The sequence below is a fragment of the Microcaecilia unicolor genome, chromosome 2 (genome assembly GCF_901765095.1).
Source record: "Microcaecilia unicolor chromosome 2, aMicUni1.1, whole genome shotgun sequence".
NCBI classification, from domain to species: Eukaryota; Metazoa; Chordata; class Amphibia; order Gymnophiona; family Siphonopidae; genus Microcaecilia; species Microcaecilia unicolor.
In genome coordinates, this window is record NC_044032.1 from 293,718,096 (window position 1) to 293,734,384 (window position 16,289).

Here is a 16,289-nt window from a genome sequence, read left to right on the forward strand (position 1 = left end):
AGCATTCCATGCTACCAATCTTGGGGCAAGCAGTGGCTTCCCCATGTCCACCTCAATACCAGACTATGGACTTTTCCTCCAGGAACTTGTCCAAACCTTTTTTAAGCCCAGATATGCTAACATCTGTTACATCATCCTCATGTACAATCAATTTGCACACTTAAAAAAATGCATGCAATGTGTCCACAAAGAATAAATAAGTGAGATGAACAGGAAAGAAAATGTCTGAAAATTAGGACAAATTTGTTTTTGTCTTACCGCATGGCCATGTGCGTCTGGGGGCTTTTTACCCACTGCAGTAAAAAGGGCCTTGGCGCATGGGAAAAACGGCCTCCACCACTAGCACAGTGCCCTTTTTCCCCGTAGCTTGGTTAAAGGACCCCATTAACACTAACTGGTTCACACTGCTTAAAATGAGCCTGCAATAAAATGATGTACATTAGCAGCATTAATACACTTTAGAGGTCCCTTTTCTAACCAGTTAGCACAGTTTTTTTGGTGGGGGGCAGTCTCCAAATGGGTTGTTTTTGCACAAACCATGACAGTAATGAACCTCACTCCTAGGAGGGTCACCATCTGGATTTTGTGCTGTGTTGAGATGGGAAGGGGGAGGGCGAGGGCGAGGGAAAGGATGGGGCGGGGTAGTTTAGCTTGTTTATAGCTGTTAAAGTATTGACTGCTTGTTCTATTAAAATTTTTTCAATAAAAAACATTAAAAAAAAAAAAGAAAATTACTGCAGGATGCCCGAGTGCGTTCCATGGGTAAATCATTGTAAGCTTCAGTAAGGGCACATTAGTGCTTAGTGCAGGTTAGTAAAGTGTGCACTATTATCAGTGAATGACATTTTGTCACAAGTGACAACCCATCCTGAATGGTCACTGCTGGAGACAGGATGTGGGGTTCAATGGACCTGTAATAACTCATCTGATCTTAGAACCTAAGAACATAAGCATTGCCATACTGGGACAGACTGAAGGTCCATCAAGCCCAGTATCCTGTTTCCAGCAGTGGCCAATCCAGATCACAAGTACCTGGCAAGATCCCAGAACGGTAAAACAGATTTTATGTTGCTTACCCTAGAAATAAGCAGTGGATTTTCCCAAGCCTATCTTAATAATGGCTTATGGATTTTTCTTCTAGGAAATTATCCAAATCTTTTTAAACCCTGCCAAGCTAACTGCTTTTAACACATTCTCTGGCAACGAATTCCAGAGTTTAATTACACATTGAGTGAAGAAATATTTTCTCCAATTTGTTTTAGATTTACTACTTTGTAGCTTCATTGCGTGCCCCCTAGTCCTAGTATTTTTGGAGAGAGTAAACAAGCAATTCACATCTATCCGTTTCACTCCACTCATTATTTTATAGACCTCTATCATATCTCCCCTCAGCCATCTCTTCTCAAAGCTGAAGAGCCCTAGTCCCTTTAGCCTTTCCACATAGGGAAGTCATCCCATCCCCTTTATCATTTTTGTTGCCCTTCTCTGTACCTTTTCTTTTTTGAGAATGCGGTGACTACCACTGCACACAGTATTTGAGGTGTGGTTGCACCATGAAGCAATACAAAGACATTATAACATTCTCAATTTTTGTTTTCCATTCCTGTCCTAATAATACCTAACATTATATTTGCTTTCTTAGCCGCTGCCGCACACTGAGCAGAGGGTTTCAATGTATCATCAGCGATGACGCCTAGATCCCTTCCCTGGTTGGTGACTCCTAACGTGGAACCTTGCATCACATAGCTATAATTCAGGTTCCTTTTTACCACATGCATCACTTTGCACTTGCTCACATTAAACTTAATCCCAGACTCATAAGGTCCTCTTGCAATTTTTCACAATCCTGTTTTATTTTAAAGTACAGTCATTTTTAAATAAAAGTCTTGATAGCATTTGAAGACGGGAAGTGTTATTATTACCAGTCTCTTTAAAGCATTTGTCTTCTTCTCTCCTTGGAGTATAGATACCTCAGCACACTGGTGACCGTTGTTTCCCAAAAGCAGATGGAATGGCTCTGGGACTTTAGTGGTAGAAAGCCCTTCTGGATTGGTACGTATCAAAAAAGTAATTCTCAACCCTATCCCGGAGGCATAATTAATAAGAATGTGCAGTTGTGTGAAACAATATAGGGATTAGCATCGACATCCTCCTTGTTGTTTTATGTCATTTTCCAATGGAAACAACAATCTTATTTCTTCTGTCATTAATAGTATGCACTATTTTTCCAGCAGTATGCACTATTTGAGAGTAAGGCATACTATTTTCCAGTACTGAGCACACGTGAAAAATAGTGAGCACTATGAGGGGAATTCTATGATATGGGACACTAATGTTCACATGCCAATTAAAGCATGTAAATCATTAGCATAATCCCAGAAAACAGCAAGGCAAACGATGTGCGAAATCCAACGTGGAAAATGAACAAGAAGATCAGTATATTATCCAAAATATTTTATTGAAGGTACCGTATCTAAGACAGAATAAATTTTCAGTGCACCTGTAAAAAATGCCTTTTGGGGGGGGGGGGGGGGGGGGGGCCGAAAGTGGACATGTGACAAAATGAAAACTGGTGCGTATCCATTTTAGGTCTGAGACCTTACCCGCCAGCCTTTGACTTAGCGGTAAGGTCTCACACGTTAACCAGGCAGTAATGGTCAACATGCGTTCAAGTGCCAATTACTGCCCCTTCAAACATGAAATTACTGCCCGGGCTACACAGTAGCCGTCCAGTAACTCAGAATTGATGCGTGTTGGGCGCGCTTAAGCGCTTACGCGGCTTAGTAAAAGGGTCCCTTAATGTGAGCACATCGTATATAGAGCTTATTGTACAGCTTTATGGCTGGCATAAGTGATTATGCCTATATTATAGGTGTCTATTTATCCTCTTACACTAGTATTCTATAATGGAAAGTAAGTATCTACTTTCCTTTGTAGCATATACACCTTCTAGCTCATAGATTCTATGGCGCCAAAATTTAGGTGCATTCCTGAGATACATGCACAGATTAATTGGCTAATGATAATATCAATAATTGGGTGCTAAAAAACAATTATGAATGTTAATTAGCACCCATTAAAATTTGTACATTCAGCTGACTGCGCACTATTCTATAAGGCAGTGCACCTAACTATAATAGTGCATAACTCAAAAGGGAGTGTGGCTATGGGAGAGGCATGGGCTCATCAGGGGTGTTCTGAAAAGTTACATGTGTTGTTACAGAATAGTACCTCAGCATGCCTAACTTGAGTGCTGGCCTTTACACCAGGTTTCAGAAGGCGTAAGTCTGATGCCAAAAGACCCTCAGATTCTATATAGCACGCCTAGAGTTGCACGCAATTCTGCTTGTAAATCTAGGCGTATTTTATAACTACGCACGTTGATTAATTGTTTTAACAAGGTGTTAAGCAAGCACTAATTGGCAAAAATTAGAATTTACACGCATACATTGCTAAGCGTATTCTGTACTGTACTGCGCCCCTCTAGCTGAAAGCCACCTGCACCGGCAGCCAGAACTCGTACCAAATTCAGCACTCAGCGGTGGTGTCCTTCAGCCAGCACCCTGCATGTACTCAGTTTTGCATATGGGTAAAAATGAACATGAGTGGCATGCGGTGGCAGCGGCAGCCCAGGGACATTGCTGCCAACTGCTGAGCTTGGTAAGAGCTCTGGCTGCCAAACGAGAAGGTCTTCAGCTGGCAGAACTTGGGGATCCCTGCCAGCCAACGCAAAGGTGCACTGCTGCTGGATGGATCTGAGTCCAAATACCTAGGCCTACCCATGACCACACCACTGCATGTTGTTCAATATACATACTCTTATCCACTGAGAGATTGGGCAATATTGGAAGCCCCAGTGTCTGTGGGTAAAATGCAATTCTTCCCTGTAAAAAGCTTTCAGGTTAACATTCAGTCAGTCAGCATTTTTTAAACGTTGACCACCACCAGCTGTCCAGGCAGTGGCACTGAATTTCAGACTCATTAGTGGTGCCTGGAAGTGGCTGATATTCAGTGCCATACTAACTTGTGCCTTTTGTGAGGTTTCTACATGCCCAGTTAGCTGTTCACAGTCAACAAAAAACAGCAGAGCAATCGATCTGCAAACTCCAAGATGGGAACAAACACAGGCAGATCAGGTGCAGGGTAAAACAGATCTTTATTAGCAAGCAAACCAAGAAAGCCTGACACTGGCCATGTTTCACCCATGCAAGGGCTGCATCAAGGGCTAAGTGGCAGCCTTTGTCAAGGAATCCAGCAATGGTAACACAAACAGCACTTAACCATTGCATTGCTGTGGTCAGGATTTGACTGTCACACCAAGGTGAGGACACCACTTAGCCCCTGACACAGCCCTTGTGTGGGTGAAACACAGCCAGTGTTTGTGAGGTTTCTACATGCCCAGTTAGCTGTGCAGGCACTGACATTGGGCACCACCAGGTAACCACAAAACCCCTTGCTCCTCCCTGACTTTTCCTTTGGACCACCCCCTACACTACCTGGCAAGTGCTGCAGTAGTCACACCACTCAGTGCTGCTAAATGCCACAAAAAAAAAATCCAGGGATGTCCTGCTCACTGCGATTCAACCAGATAGGAGCCTCTCCTGCCCAGTAAAATCATTCAGAATATCAACCTCCTTGATTATTGCCTCCTAGGTTTCCAATGGATGCATATTTATAAGAAAACCCCTAACCAAATCAGTTAGATTGAAAAACAACCTAGCTTTAGTCATAACGGTTCTAGACTACTGTAATATAACATACCTAGGTCTTCCAGACAAGCTAATGAGGAAGTTACAAATAATCCAAAATGCTGCAGCCAAACAAGTTGGAGGAGGAAAATGGAGAGAACACGCCACTCCATTTCTGTACAAACTACACTGGCCTCCATGCAAAGCAAGGATAGAGTTCAAATTACTAACTATAATCTTTAAATGCCTGTATGGAATAGCCCCAAGCTATTTACAAAAGTTCGTGCGAGTTTACCAGCCTAAAAGAATGCTCCGATCCTTAGCTAACATCAGATTGATACCCCCAAATAAACAAGTTTGCCACCTCAAAAGAACATCCGATTCAACTCTGATAGGCAAGGGAGCAGAATTATGGAATGCACTACCAATAAAGCTTAGATGGATACCAAACTATCTGATCTTCCGTTGGAAAGCTTTTAAAAACCTGGCTTTTTTACAAACACTATGGGCCAAAAATGACCATAATCTAGGAACCACACAAGCTTAGGAAATGCACTGAAAGACCTCCTAAGAGAATCGATATAAGGACAGAAACAAAGCTCTCAAAGAAATGACATGAACTTTGCATTAATCTCATAATTACTTTTCTGCTACCTAGTTTAAAACGCACACATTTTCTTTTAATTGTAATGTTATTCTCCTTTGCTTTATGTAACAATATTTGCCTTTGTTCTTATGTAATGATTTTCGGGTTATTTGGGTTTCAATGTACAATTGTTCTCATTAATTGGATTTATCATCCGCATAGAACTTAAAGGATAAGCGGACTATCAGGCTTATTTTCGAAAGAGAAGGATGCCCATCTTTCGACACAAATCGAGAGATTTTATTTATTTTTTATTTATTTTATTGCATTTGTATCCCACCTTATCCCACCTATTTGCAGGCTCAAAGTGGCTTACATAGTTTTGTTATACATCGTTAATCCTGGATGTCAGGTACAATTATTGTTGTGCTGAAATTAATTAGGGGAAGAAGTAGAGAGAGGAAGGAAGGAATTTACTAGGTATATTTGACGATGGGTTTTCTTAGACGATGGGTTTTCAGAGGTGGATTAGTACAGTTCTGGGTTTTCATTGTAGGCTTTGTTGAAGAAATATGTCTTGAGGGATTTGCGAAAGATAGTTGTTTCGTTGATTGTTTTCAGGTCTCTAGGTAGTGCGTTCCATAACTTCGTGCTCATGTAGGAGAAGGTGGTATCATGCGTCGTCTTGTATTTTATTCCTTTGCAGTTGGGGAAGTGCAGGTCAAGAAATTTGCGGGATGATTTTGAGGTGTTTCTGGGAGGTAGGTCCACAAGGTTTAACATGTAGATTGGGGCATCTGCGTGAATGATTTTATGTACCATTGTGCAGATCTTGAATGCAATATGTTACTTAAGTGGGAGCCAGTGGAGTTTCTCTCTTAAGGGTTTTGCACTTTCATATTTGGTTTTTCCAAATATGAGTCTGGCCGCAGTATTCTGGGCAGTTTGGAGTTTTTTGATGTTCTGCTCTTTGCAGCCTGCTTACAGTGCATTGCAGTAATCAAGATGACTTATCACCATTGACTGTACCAGGGTGCGGAATATGTATCTCAGGAAGAAAGGTTTTACTCTTTTGAGTTTCCACATGGAATAGAACATCTTTTTCGTCGTGTTTTTCACGTGAGCATCTAGAGTGAGGTTTCGATCTATGGGCGTCCTTCTCACAGGGTCGCCCAAATTGGCATAATCGAAAGCCGATTTTGGGCGTTCCCAACTGCTTTCCATTGTGGGGATGACCAAAGTTCCCAGGGACGTGTCGGAAATGTAGCGAAGGTGGGTCTTGGGCGTGCCTAACACATGGACGTCCTCAACCCATAATGGAAAAAAAAAAGGGCATCCCTGACGAGCAGTTTTAGTGGGTGCAGTGCACTTCAGGCAGGCGGACTCAGGCCCATCCCCTCCCCCCCCACTTGTTACACTTGTGGTGGTAAATGTGAGCCCTTCAAAATCCACCAGAAACCCACTGTACCCACATCTAGGTGCCCCCTTCACCCATAAGGGCTATGGTAGTGGTGTACAGTTGTGGGTAGTGGGCTTTTGGGGGGGGGTGGGGGGCTCAGCACACAAGGTAAGGGAGCTATGTACCTGGGAGCTTTTTCTGAAGTCCACTGCAGTGTCCCCTAAGGTGCCTGGTTGGTGTCCTGGCATGTGAGGGGGACCAGTGCACTAGGAATGCTGGCTCCTCCCACGACCAAACAGCTTGCATTTGGTCGTTTCTGAGATGGGCGTCCTCAGTTTCCATTATCGCCGAAAATCAGAAACGACCAAGTCTAAGGACAAGCATCTCTATGGACGACCTAAATGTTAAGATTTGGGCATCCACAACTGTATTATCAAAATGAAAGATGGACGCCCATCTCGTTTCGATAATATAGGTTTCCCCGCCCCTTTGCCGGGACGTCCTGCGAGGACATCCTCAGGAAAAGTTGGGTGCCCCTTTCGATTATGCCCCTCTATAAGTGCCAAAATTAAATTAAATTAAAACGTTACTAATTGCTACCTGGGAAAAAATGGGTTACCTCAGTGGAATGTCTGAATTCTAAGAGGATTTTCAGCTGACTAAAAGTGTGTATGTAGTTTCAGGGGCAGTAAAAAGAGGCATTCCTAGAGGTTTAATTTAGTAATGGGAGAGAACCACATACATCCATAAAAGTTTCAAAAATGCACACACAGTCAACAACAAAAAACAGCAGAGCAATCGATCCGCAAACTCCAAGATGGGAACAGAAACAGGCAGATTAGGTGCAGGGTAAAACAAATCTTTAGTACCAAGCAAACGAAGAAAGTGGCCATGTTTTACCCACGCAAGGACTGCATCAGGGGCTAAGTGGCAGCCTTTGTCAAGGAATCCAGCAATGGTAACACAAACAGCACTTAACCATTGCATTGTCATCATCAGGATATGACTGTTGCACCAAGGTGAACACACCACTTAGTCCCTGACGCAGCCCTTGTGTGGATGAAACACAGCCAGTGTCGGGCTTTCTTGGTTTGCATGCTAATAAAGATCTGTTTTACCCTACATCTGATCTGCCTGTTTCTGTTTCCACACACAGTCAGCATGCATGCTTTATACCCTCATTTGAGGTACTTAAAGTATATCCACCATGTCCTCTAATATCGCCAATATGACATTCAGCCAACAAGATTGTACACAACAGATGCCCTTCCTATAAAACAATGTCCAACCTAGACCCATCCACAATGTAAACCTTACTGAAGCCTGAACAGGGGATATTAGCGGTATATAAGGTCTGAATTGAATTGAATTGAACTTGTACTGGTTGACAATTCTGGTCACCGCGTCTCAAAAAAGATATAGTGGAATTAGAAAAGGTACAGAGAAGGGTGACGAAAATGATAAAGGGGATGGGACGACTTCCCTATAAGAAAAGGCTAAAGTGGCTAGAGTTCTTCAGCTTGGAGAAAATACGCTGAGGGGAGATATGATAGGAGATGATGAGTGGAGTGGAACGGGTAGACATGAATCGCTTCTTTACTGTTTCCAAAAATACTAGGACTAGGGGGCACACAATGAAGCTAGAACGTAATAAATTAAAAATGAATTGGAGAAAATATTTCTTCATTCAATGTGTAATTAAACTCTGGAATTCATTGCCAGAGAATGTAGTAAAAGTGGTTAGCTTAGCGGGGTTTAAAAAAAGGTTTGGATGGCTTCTTAAAGGAGAAGTCCATAGACCATTATTAAAATGGACTTGGGGAAAATCCTCTGCTTATTTCTAGAATAAGCAGCATAAAATGTATTGTACTGTTTTGGGATCTTGCCAGGTACTTGTGACCTGGATTGACCGCTGTTGGAAACAGGATGCTGAGCTTGATGGACCTTCGGTCTGTCCCAGTATGGCAATACGTATGTACTTATGACTTGCACCAGGCAAGAACAAGTGGGCATCGCTCCTGCTCATTTCCCCCAGACCACCACTAACCAGCAAGGTAGGCTCATGGGGGGGGGGGGGCTATCAGGATGAGGTGGGAGGCTCAGGACATCTTTGTTAATCATTAGGGAGGGGGAGAGAAGATCGAAAGGGGGGAGCAGCAGGAACACATCTGCTGCTATCTGGAAGTTAACCAGGCACCGATTGATATTCAGAACAGAGACCGTTAATCGTACCGCATAAAATTAGGACAGCCTTGTTGCTTTTTATAGAGTTACCTAGCTGACTGGTGGACTGAATTTTGCCACTGTCCTAACTCTGCCTCCAGCCTGCCCCTAACTTAGCCATTTAGGGAAAGGCTGGTTAGTGGGATTATTGAGCTGCATTGCCTGGTTAAGTGCTGAATATCCCCACTTAGCCCCAGACAAGCATTTTAAATGGCCAGGAATGTCTGCTGGCTGTTTAATTCATTTTGAATATCAGGCCCATACTTTCTATTCATTCTAGGGGGGTAAATTTGTAAAGGATTTTCTGTTGATCTTTCATAGACCTTCAGAACTCGCTCCTCTTTACAACATCTGTCTCAGGTGGACTTATATCTAGTATTTGCTCACCTCATGCTTGTGTCAGAAATGGCTAGGACCATGCAGGCTGCAGCTATGATCGCCTCATTTCTTTTAACATAAATTACACTTATTGAAAAATTTTGCTTTGGTTTTGTCCACTGATAATGTTCTTTGAGATTTTGTTATTATGGACTCATTGGATTCTTATTTTTTGATACTTTGTTGTACTAAATGAGTAAATAAACTTTCCAGACGATATTCAAAGCAAGTTAACTAGCCAGGAATGGCCACTGACTGGTTAACTTGCTTATCAGTGGTTAGCCAGTCATTTTCAGCGGGACTTAACTGGTTATCTTCTCTGAAAATGACTGGTTAGTGCCGAAATACAAGCCGGCTATGTTGGGGGGTATTTCAGGGGCATTTTGGGGCCGGAGTCTAGTTAGCTTCCAATATTCAGAGCTAACCAGCCAGTGTTGGTGACTAAATAGACCATATAAATAGCTGTCCTATCTTTATGCGCTAACGAATGGCCGGTTAGCTCTTAATATTGAGTTAACTAGGTATGCGCTAGCCAGCTTTAAAAAAAAAAAAAAAAGGATATTCAATACCAGCGGCTGGATATGGCCGGACATTAACAGCGCTGCCAGCTGTATATCAGAGGGTGTGTCTACTCAATACTAATCTTACAATGTTTTTGAATGGATCTTCCTTATTTATTGAACCAGACTAGCAATAACAACTGGCATATTCAATTATCCGGTGTGCTCAACCAAATGATGGGGGTCAGTTAAGACATCAATGCTGAGCTCAATATTCAAACAATTTAAATGGCCAGGAGCCTCTCCAGGGCTAACTTAGGGGCCCTTTTACTAAGGCGCGCCTAAAAGTGGCCTGCGCTGGAGTAGGCGTGTGTTTTGGACACATGCAGGTCATTTTTGTTTCCTGAAAATGGACGTGTGGCAAAATTAAAACCAGTCTGCGCCTATTTTCAGCCTGAGACCTTACCGCCACCCGTTGACTTAGCGGTAAGGTATCACGCACTAACTGGGCGGTAAGCGGCCAGTGTGTGTAAACTGCTGATTACTGCTGAGTAAGCGCCATGTGGTAGAAAATAGAAAATATTTTTTACCCTGTGTTTTGGCTGTGCGTCAACAATGGAATTACCACCCGGGGCACACGGTAGCCGGGTGCTAGTTCCAATTTAGCACGCATAGGATGCACATAGGCACCTACGTGCTGTAGTAAAAGTGCCCCTGAACCAGATAGTGCTGCTGAAAATGCCCAGTTATCATCCAAGCCAAAAATGGCTATTTTAAGGATGTTCCAGGGGCAGAGTTGGCACATAGTCAAGTGCCAATTTTCAGCACTTAACTGGCTAATATAACTGCATAAGTAGGACCATTTTTTTTTGTTACATTTGTACCCCGTGCTTTCCCACTCATGGCAGCAGGCTCAATGTGGCTTACATATTGTATACAGGTACTTATTTGTACCTGGGGCAATGGAGGGTTAAGTGACTTGCCCAGAGTCACAAGGAGCTGCCTGTGCCTGAAGTGGGAATTGAACTCAGTTCCTCAGGACCAAAGTCCACCACCCTAACCACTAGGCCACTCCTCCATAAAATGCAGCCCTATCTTAATGCAGTTCACCTTAACCAGTTAAGTACTGAATATTGCACTTAACCAGGTATGTTTTTGCCTCCTTTGTATATCCGAAAATTCAATGCTGGAGCCCAGACATAGCCTAACATCGAATTTCTAGGGATAACGTGGGCAGCGGTCTTGAAAATGCTGATTGCCACCAGCTGAATATTGAGCCTCCTATTTTTCAACCAGGGTAAAAAACAAAGAGCGGAAAGTCACATTTAATTGTGAAGCTTGACAATGTGTAACAGTTTTCCATAAAGGATTTAGACCACCTGTGAAAGGTTTGAGCATGCAGTGACTTTCAGTTGCGTTTATGGTGTAAGTGTATTCACTGTGTCTCACTGTGATCTAACCATCCAATCACCACAAGGTTATCCTGGGCGGTAGACACAAAATGAATTGGAGTGTTCTGAACTCAGAGCTGGCCCAGGGTTGTTGGATGCCATATGTGAATTTTTAGCCATGCTGCCCTCCCTCCACCTCCCCCCCATAGTTAAGCAGCTCCCATTCCCTTCTGTAACACAAATGTACCCCCTCTGCACAGGTGGCCAACATCTCTTTTCCCCTTTCTACCCCCAATAGGCCAGCATTTCCCCTTCCCATCTAAACCCCCCTCCCCCCTACAGTTGGCCAGCTTTTAATATCCCCTTCCCTAACCCAATCCCATGTCCAGCATCTCCTTATTTCCTTCTCACTGCCATCCTTTACCGCCTCCCAGGCAGGCCTGAAGATTGAAGAAGCATCAGCGCTGCATTGACCTGTAAACACAGACTTGCACTGAAGCACTGTATGGCCTTACCCCCACCAACAGAAGTCTGCCTCACAGGGTGGTGGGATAAAGCGGCTCAAGTCAGATTCAATGTATAGCCATGGGTGCCACATTCGCTCCCTTGATTGTGTCTATACTTACAGAGCCAGCACAGTGCTGTTGCTTCTTTAATTTTCCAACCATCCCACCAGGTGGTGAGGGGGTGAAAGTGGCAGGCCCGGCAGTGAGAAGGGAAGCAGGGGAAGGCTCTCGAGTGTGTTAAGGCCGCACTGTTGCCCCCAAATGCTGCCTTCCTAGGCGGATGTCTAGTTTGCCTAGTGGCTGGACCAGCCCTGTCTGAGCTTCCCTCAGTTGTACATGGGATGCAGAATGATCTCTTTACTGATTCTGTGTCTTTGGGATTATGATAGGCTTGAATGACCAAGCGAGAGCCAACCAGTGGGAGTGGAGCAGTGGAGAGCCTGTTACGTACACAAACTGGAGGAGAGGCTGGCCTCATCCTGCAAAAAAGAGAAGCAGCTGCACGCTAGTTCACAGGCGAGGAAAATGGCAAGCCAAGGACTGCAGAAAAGGCAAAGGTCATCATTATGTATGCTCAAGAAAACTGCAATGAAACGCCTGCTGAACCCTTTTCCTTGTATGGATTTTTTAAAAATCTTCCATAATATATTTATTATTTGCAGTATCATGAAAAACACATGTTGAAAGAAACATTATCTTTGCTAATCTCCTGGTTTACTGCTTGAGTTCAAGAATTAATGGCCAAGCACTTGAAGAGCATCAGTGAAGGCAGGACCTCAGGTATCATGGTTTCAGTGGTATTCATCAAGGGCTCAGTTTATTATTACCTTTTTTTCTTCTTCTTCCAGCATCTGTCAAGCCTTTCACTCCAGCAAACAAAGGGTGAAGAAAAGACACTTGCCTCGAAGTGCAATTCAACAAACAGTCACTGGGGCACTGTGTTTTGGCTCTACAGCCTGCATCAGGAGTCGAGAACACTCAGACTGAAGTGACACTGAAAGCAACCTCAGGCTGGGAAGATAATCCCAAAATCCGAAAACAGTGCATAGCCAGCTTTCAATGCGACACGTAAGAGAGTGCAAATGAAAGTTTATCGTGTGAGCATCCAAAGCTTGAAACAATTAAACAGCCCATGCTTGTTGTAATATCATTATTTAAATCATTTGCACTCTTATGGCTAGGCGCTGCCTTCAGATTTAGTGATTATCTTCTCAACCTGAAGTTGCTCTCAGTGTCACATCAGTCTGAGCATTCTGAACGCCTGACGCAGGCTGTACAGCCAAAACATGGAGCCCATGTCGGGCCCTTTCAATAAAGGCTGTTTGTTGAATTGCGCATTGATTCAAGTGTCTTTACTCCACCCTTTGTTCGCTATTATTTCTCTGTGGAGTATAGGACTTCCTTTTTGGTTTGTCCAAGCCTTTCACTGACTCCACCCTGAATTCAAAACTGGCAGTGAAAAATAAATGACTGTGAGGAAAGATAAACTCAGTGTCAGCATCTCAAAACCCTTCCACATCTAACGCAGGGCAAACAAATAGCTCTCCATGTTATGTTATGTTCATTTGTCGGACATAGTTGATACCATGAGTGAATGCAGAAACTCTGAGGGATAACACCAGCACTGTTGGTGCAGGGGGTGCTTGAGCACCTCTAGTATTGAGTATACTCCTTCTCTCTGTCCAGGGAGAGGTAGTTTGGTTGAGATTAGCACACTCTTCTATGAATCAAATTAGCAGATTATTATGAAAGGAAGACTATAAATGCAGCTGAGAAGGAACACGCTGGAACCACTTAACACTTTACCAAAGCATAAACAGCATCAAGAAGATACCATTCTATGAACTTCTGAAAAAGCTGGCTAAATAAAGAAACAAAAGTATGTAGAGACTTATATGAAAAGGTCTTTTTCACATTCTGTGCGTAGAGAAGTTAAGGGGTCAATATTCTGCACAAGTGAACTTGGTAGGAGCAGCTCCTACTCAGTAAACTCCCAAGTCTGGACAAGTTCCTGGAGGAAAAGTCCATAGTCTGTTATTGAGATGGACATGGTGGAAGCCACTGCTTGCCCTGGGATTAGTAGCATGGAATGTTGTTTCCAATTGGGTTTCTGCCAGGTACTTGTGGCTTGGATTGTCCACTGATGGAAGCAAGGTACTGGGGCTTGATGGACCATTGGTTTATCCCAGTATGGCTACTCTTATGTTCTTATGTGTCTAAGCTGAAGCAGCAGTAGTTTGCTCTCCTTTACCTCCAAACACCTTTAGTTCAGTGGTTCTAGTAATGGAATCAGCCTCTTCAGCGATGTTTCTTTTCCTCACCAATAAACACTGAGCTCTTGCAGGAGAATCAGCTTTGCTTTCAAATCTTCATTACTGCAGGTCACTCACAGCTTCAGTAAGCACCTGTTTGGCCTCTGTGGTCAGAGGGGAAGATGTTTGTAGCTGTCTGGGAGGTATTCACTGCAAGGAAAGAAGCCAGACCTCCTGTTTCCAAGTTGAATCCCAAGGGCTGCATTCCAGAGCTAAAACTTTGAGGTTTTCAATGACAAACAAAGGAATCCATTGGTCCAAGGGAAATGGTCTCTGAGGGAAAGACCCATTTTCCCCCTTTCCATTTACCCATAGGTAGCACTTTTAAGGAAACGTAAGAACAGCATGGAGAGCAAGTTCACCTGACTGCCGCTATCCTGACTCCTCCAGCCCCTCCTGAATCCATCTAAATATTTCACTACCCAATGGATAAGTTCTAATTCTCACATACACATACAAGGAATGGCATGCGCTGCACATACTGCAGCAGGACATGTTTATCCACTCCTACCCTAGCCCAGATAATATTCAATCACCTCTCTGACCTCATGCGCACCTTTTTTTTTTTTCAATTGGACCCCTTATTTTCTAACTTCTCTTAGTCTCTTACTTATCTATATGTTCCATCTTTTCTTATACTCTACACTATTAAAATGTTTTATTACATTTTGTGTTGACATTGTAAGCAGTACACCATACTTTGTACTGTTGTTTGAATATTTTTACTGCTTAATTGTCTATTGCTTATGTTTGACTTATTCTTGCTGTATACCGCCTTGAGCGAATTCCTTCAAAAAGGTGGTAAATAAATCCTAATAAATAAAATAAATAAATATTGGGTTCTGCCCGGATATTCAGTAGTCTTAAACTGGCTAGTGGCTCTGATATTTAAAGATGTAATAAAGATGGATATAATTGTAACAGTTGTTGAGTATATTATATAAAATAGTCATGCAGAGCACAGAATTAGCCTACTGGTTAGTGTAGTGGGCTGACACTGAGGAGACACAAGTTCAAATCCCAATTCAGCTTTTTTTTTTTTTTAATTGTGAGTCATCCAGGACTGAAAAATACCTATTGTACCTGAATGTGCACCACTTTAATAGCTTTCAGACTTGCAAATGCATATATATTCAGGTACAGTACTTATTTTTCTGTCCCTGGAGGATTCAAAATGTAAAAAGAAAAACAGCTGAAGCAGAATTTGGTTCACAGTTTACCACAGTAACAGGCTACTCCTCAGATTTGCATGGTGCTTTGTGAAGAATATCCATAATATCTGAAGCTGTCATACAGCTTGGTATTCCTTGCTGGTTTCACATTCAGGAGAGAGGCCGTAGGGCAGCAACCACTGGAGGATTAAGGAGGTGTTGTGCCTTAATCCATCCACTGGACAGCTAATCAGAGTACCTTTCTGTAAACTGGATGTGACAAGTACCAGGTCTAAATAATAACGTCCATCTCTTTAGACTTCGACATCCCTTCTGTGATCAGAGTTTGATGTCCATATTTTAGGCTGTTCCTAGTAGGGGCATAGTCACGGGGGGAGGTCCTCCCCTCATTCTTGGCTCAGGCTCCCCCAGTGGCAGTGCGTATTTGTCTGGCATTCTACCCACCACACAATTGGCGCACTCTGGGGTCTCTCTCCCTTCCCTCTTCTCAGCGGTCTGGTGTGTTTTTCACTAATTCCCCCCCCCCCCCCCCCCCCCACACACACACACACGCGCGTGCATTGCTGGCCCCAGAAGTTTTCTCTCAGCAGTGTCCAACCTACAGGGGAACACGAAGTTCTGTAGAGAGAACCCTTCCAGGGCCAGCAAGAGGCGAGACTGCCTTGAGCGCTGATGCTGCCAGAAGGTCAGAGACCTGCAGCATAAGGAGGAGGCAGGGAGGAAAGTGAAAGAGATGCTGGACCACAGGAAGGACAGAAGGGAGAGAGAAACTGGATCATAGGAGGTGGGAGAGGGAACAAATGAAAAACTGTGCATGCATTGGGGGAGGGGGAGAGAGAGAAGGAATGCATTGCCCCCAAAGTCCACCCCTGGGCCCACTTCAAATTGGAGGGCTGGCTATGCCACTGCTCCCTAGTCCCACCCAAAACGTACCCAGACCATGCCCTCTTGCCATATCGACCACCTGCAGTGTTAGATATCCATATCCTGGCCTCGTAAAACTGTGATTTGGATGTCCATGCAATATGGACATCTAAATGCCAGTTTTCAGATGCCAAAACAAGAATAGAGCTTCTAAAATAACCACCATTATTAGTAAATAGGTCCCTTTGCTTACAATGCGACCTGTGGTAA

The 16,289-nt window shown here is 43.4% G+C and overlaps 1 protein-coding gene across 1 annotated transcript in view; it reads left to right on the forward strand.

Annotated features, from left to right (window-relative positions):
• FREM1 (FRAS1 related extracellular matrix 1) overlaps positions 1–13,736 on the forward strand; it is a 307,907-nt gene extending 294,171 nt beyond the window's left edge. The window contains 2 exon segments of the mRNA XM_030194282.1: positions 1,967–2,052; positions 12,061–13,736. Coding sequence (XP_030050142.1) covers positions 1,967–2,052; positions 12,061–12,263 — 289 coding nt within the window. The 3' untranslated portion in view covers positions 12,264–13,736.
• Positions 13,737–16,289: the final 2,553 nt, after the last annotated feature.